This window comes from Trachymyrmex cornetzi, unplaced genomic scaffold (assembly GCF_001594075.2).
Source record: "Trachymyrmex cornetzi isolate Tcor2-1 unplaced genomic scaffold, Tcor1.1 scaffold1012, whole genome shotgun sequence".
NCBI lineage: Eukaryota > Metazoa > Arthropoda > Insecta > Hymenoptera > Formicidae > Trachymyrmex > Trachymyrmex cornetzi.
The window spans coordinates 66,703-71,241 of NW_017295557.1; the positions used below are offsets into that span (position 1 = coordinate 66,703).

The following is a 4,539-nucleotide window of genomic DNA, read 5'->3' on the forward strand; positions in this document are numbered from 1 at the left end:
AGTCTAAAATGTAACTAAGTTAAGTTAAAATTATTTAACTTTTCAACTTTTTAACTTAACTTTTAGCTTTTTAACTTGGTACTACCCAACCCTGGTTGTATCATTAAAATTAACTATCAATTTCAAGCATGAGCAATGCTGCAAGAAGTTTTGACATTCGAATTATCAGTTTGAGCATACTATATAATTATGTTGATTCAATAATATCATTTTCAGATCTGTATCTAGATAATGTTTATATACTTTAGCAAACCCATTCTTTCCATATAAATTCTAGCATTTTAAAACTATAGTATTGAAACTGGATAGATTAATAACACAACAGAAACGATGAGTTCGATTCATAGTTCTGTTACTTTATATATAATATACAACTATAACATTTTAGAAATGTATAACACAAAAGTAGTCTACTGCGATAAAAACAAGAATAAAGAAAAACGTAAAAAAAAAGAACTCCAATGGGACAATATATTGATCTCATCATAAATAATAGTACTTTGGAAAAGAAACAATAGAAAAAAAAAACAAAAATTATATAACCAATTACCTCATTATTGCATTTCACCGCAGTTTCAATAATAGAGGAAACGTTTGATACCGTCATCTTTTTTTTTATCCTCCGAATGCAATCTCTCTCAAGACTTTTCATGCAGCACTTGTCAGATAATACCAGGAGCTCTACAACGAAACATTCGTTTTAATTACGAATTAAAGATAGTACTAATGTATTTAATTAAAACTCACTTAATTCGTTTTCGAAACAAGATAAATCGATTACACCGGTGTACAAATATTTTAAAAAGGCTGTATACACAATATACGAATAATCATCATACTTGATAACCCTGTTCCAAAACATATGTTAAGGTGCAACAAATGAATCAAACGTAAATTTTTAATAAAAATGCACTATTTATTTCATAAATAATTACCTTTGTTTATTTTCAAGTCCACTAAAATGGAATATGTTTGCGAAATATGATGAACGGATTTTCAGAATACTCTTGTGAACATAGATAGATTTCTTTTCAACTTCTATTGTAAGATCGCTCGTTGACTTTAAACATGAGAAATAAGAATTGTTCAAAATAAATATATATAACAAGTATAATATAAGAAGAAAAAAATTATTAGCATATAAAAGACATGCTGAAAATCTATAGAATAAAGAGAATAAAGAGGAGGATGGGAGCAAGTACTTTTAACGTATGAAAATGTTTAACAAACGGCTTGCTTGCGACACCTGGCAGGCCTCCAATTAATTGGAAATCTATTAAAATAGATTAACGCGTTAGCATAGAGAATGAAACTTACACTATCGTTAAACGCCGCGTCTAAATCGCTTAATATCATAGATTCTTCATCTGTATCTTCATAAGTAATGGATATCGGTGATTGTGCCACTGTCAAATTGCATATGTCAAATATATTTGTGTATTCGCAGATGGCTAATTCCTTAATTTTCTTCCTAAACAGCTCACCCCGTATATAGACAAGTTGATCTTCGCTACATTTGATAGCACTCGCACCATCTATCGTAGCGATATCTGATGCTTTAATCATTTTGGGTACTTTTATCTGTTAATCGTAAAATTCTCTAGTTTATTATACATTTTTCTCTTTCCTTCATGAAATTTACAATCAATTAAATCATTCACCGTAACAGGCAGGCAAATTTCTTCATTGCCCACAAAAGGAAAGCTAATATCTTCTTCGTCTTCGGTAATTTCGTAATGATCATCTGTTGATATCAATTCTCCGATGTCATGACAAGGATCAATCTGGCGTTTCCAGGTATAGACCTTCCCTTTGTCGGTGAGTACAAAGGTATCCCAATATCCGCAGACAACTTTAACTAAAATATCAAAATTGGATAAATTTGGTTATTCAACAGTGTTACATTCAAAAATTCCCTCACCACCTATATCCATCTTCACCTCTTTACAAATGAGCTTTGAAAAAAAAAAACTTACCAACTGTTTGAGTTGAAAATTGAATCATTTTACGCGGCTTTGTCACAAAGAATTTTTTCGCTTGATAATCATCGTTGGTATTACAATAGCTCCATTCATACACTTCGCTATTATTAGTAATAATCACACAATAATTTGCACCGCAAGCAATAATTTGCACCGCAAGAAGTGATTTTTTTCTTTAATATCTATTTGCTCGTTAATGTTGTAAAGTACGTCCGTCAACACAGAATAAAATTTGGCTACATAATATAGCTAAATTAAATAACCAAAATATATTCAAATAAAATCCGTGAGGTATCATCAATCAATAATTAATTATTGTTGTAATAATAATAATAATTATCATAAATATAATATTTACGATAATTTAGTCATAATTTTACCTCTCCGTCATCAGTTAAAACAAGGCAATTTAAGGGGTAAACTGCGGTTTTTACAATGCGAGTGTTCGTCCAGTCATTGCTATCAGACCAGTGATTGACATCAGCAAATTTCTTATTCCAGGAATAGATAGTATCTAGTTAAAACGTTAAAAGTTCAGAAAAGAAGATAAAATTAATAACTTTTTACTTAACTTAGTTAATTTTAAATGCATTAATTTTTAACTTAATTTAGTTGCTTTTAAACTTTAATGTATTGATTTTTTTTAAATAAAAAACTTTCTATCTCTTTTAATGCTAATATTTTTTTTCTATTCTTCAAACATTAGAAAATTAATTTAGAAAAAGTTCAATGACTTGAGAGATCTATAATAAGAGTCACACTATACGGTAACTAATTTTTATTGACTCACTAAGTTTTGTCAATTCCTGCTTATATTTAAATCATACTAATTTTAAGTATCGTAAACGTTATATTTTAGCAACATATGAAATGAACCTTAAATGAAGAATTGTTATAGAATAGTACTACACATCCAACTATTTTCTAAATTTTTACGTATATTTTTTGTAACAAATATCTAATCTATGTAGTCATAAGCATATGCATGAGCAGTCGTTTCAGAAGTTAAAGAAAGTTAGATAAAGGTCAAAGAAAAAGAAATAATGCAAATATATACTCTTCTTTCTCGCAAGATTTTGACAAAAACGCCTTATGATGTGACTCTTATTATATGTATATGTATAAGTAACTTACATGTGAATATAAAATTAAATTTTATATTCAACCTAATAATCTATATTTGTTATTTAAAGTCTCATTTTAAGAAAAATTAGAACATTCTGATCTCAAAAATAATTTTTTTCAAAATTAACTTTCTTTAAACTTAAGTTAATTCAATCTTAACTTAACTTTTATTAAGTTAATTCTTTATTCCCTCAACTTTTACTTTTACTCAACTTAATTTTATTATTTTTATTATAAGCCACTAACTTTAACTTAATTTAGTTTAAAAAAGATATTAACTTACTCAATCTTCCGTTCTCGTTAATTTGTTTCCACCAATATTTCTATTTAATAATATCACAGATTTTATTCAATTTCGTTTAATATACATTATGCATAATATATATTTATTTCGTGCTATACTTATTTCTATTGCATCATATAAGATATATGTTATAAAATAAACTAATGTAGTGTAAAAGTAAATAAAAAAATTAATAAAATATTGAGTAAGCACTGCTATATTATTCAATTCAGTGAATATACAAAATGTCTGTCAATTCTATCAATTTGTTGAGCTGATTTTAATAAATATAAAAAATGTAAATATGAGACATGTCATGCATTTACGTTGTGAAATATTACGCAAATAATCTTACGAGATATTTAAGTATGACATGAGAATGTTATATTGTTATACTTTTATATCTATTAAACGTATATAAATCAGATATTATGTACATAGTTTATTCTCAACATAATTCCCATACAATACAAATTATTTCAGCAAATAATCAACAACAATAGGTCCCAACAATACGCAATATTAACATTGTTGTCATTTTCTTGGAATAATTTGTACTAATTTAGATTATCCTAAAGTGCCTTAATATAGAGGATATAAAACAGTGTCCTAATCTATACTATTTTTTCAATGTTTATAATAGTAGGGGAGGCCAAGTGGGGATTTTGGGATTTACTCGAGCGCGTCAGAATAACATAAAGGGGGAAAGCTTGCACCCTAATAAGTACCCCCACCAAATATTAAACCTCTATATAGAGCCGGGGGTCCAGGGGAGCCCGTCAGATTAGTAAAAAAAAATCGATCGTTCGAAAAACTCGAGCGCGTCAGATTAAGGTATAGTGTGTTAATTACATGTAGAAAAGTGTACATTTCAATAATTTGACGATTTCAGCGTGACGTAAGAAAATGGGAGTCACAAAGTTGCAAAAAAAAAAACGTGACATGGATTTTCTCGAGCGCGGTTAAATTTTTTTTTATTTTGAAGGAAATTAATCAAGGATCACGGGAATAATATAATCTGACGATTTACACAAGCCGAAGTGGCCAAAATCATTAATAAAGTGCGGTGCGCGCAGCGGCTGAGAACTGTGTACTTCCCGCTCCGCGCGTCTCTTCCTTTCGAAATCGAATCGATCTTTGAATATGAAG

At 28.7% G+C, this 4,539-nt stretch overlaps 1 protein-coding gene across 1 annotated transcript in view; it reads right to left on the reverse strand.

The window, feature by feature from the left end:
* The window catches only part of LOC108757747 (RCC1 and BTB domain-containing protein 1), a gene marked incomplete at its 5' end in the record, with an annotated part of 5,454 nt that extends 3,312 nt beyond the window's left edge, over window positions 1–2,142 (reverse strand). The window contains 6 exons of the mRNA XM_018502292.1: window positions 551–681; window positions 748–848; window positions 936–1,060; window positions 1,318–1,583; window positions 1,742–1,858; window positions 1,977–2,142. Of these exons, the coding sequence (XP_018357794.1) occupies window positions 551–681; window positions 748–848; window positions 936–1,060; window positions 1,318–1,583; window positions 1,742–1,858; window positions 1,977–2,142 (906 nt within the window). The remainder of the gene's footprint in view (window positions 1–550; window positions 682–747; window positions 849–935; window positions 1,061–1,317; window positions 1,584–1,741; window positions 1,859–1,976) is intronic.
* Between the last annotated feature and the right edge of the window lie 2,397 nt (window positions 2,143–4,539).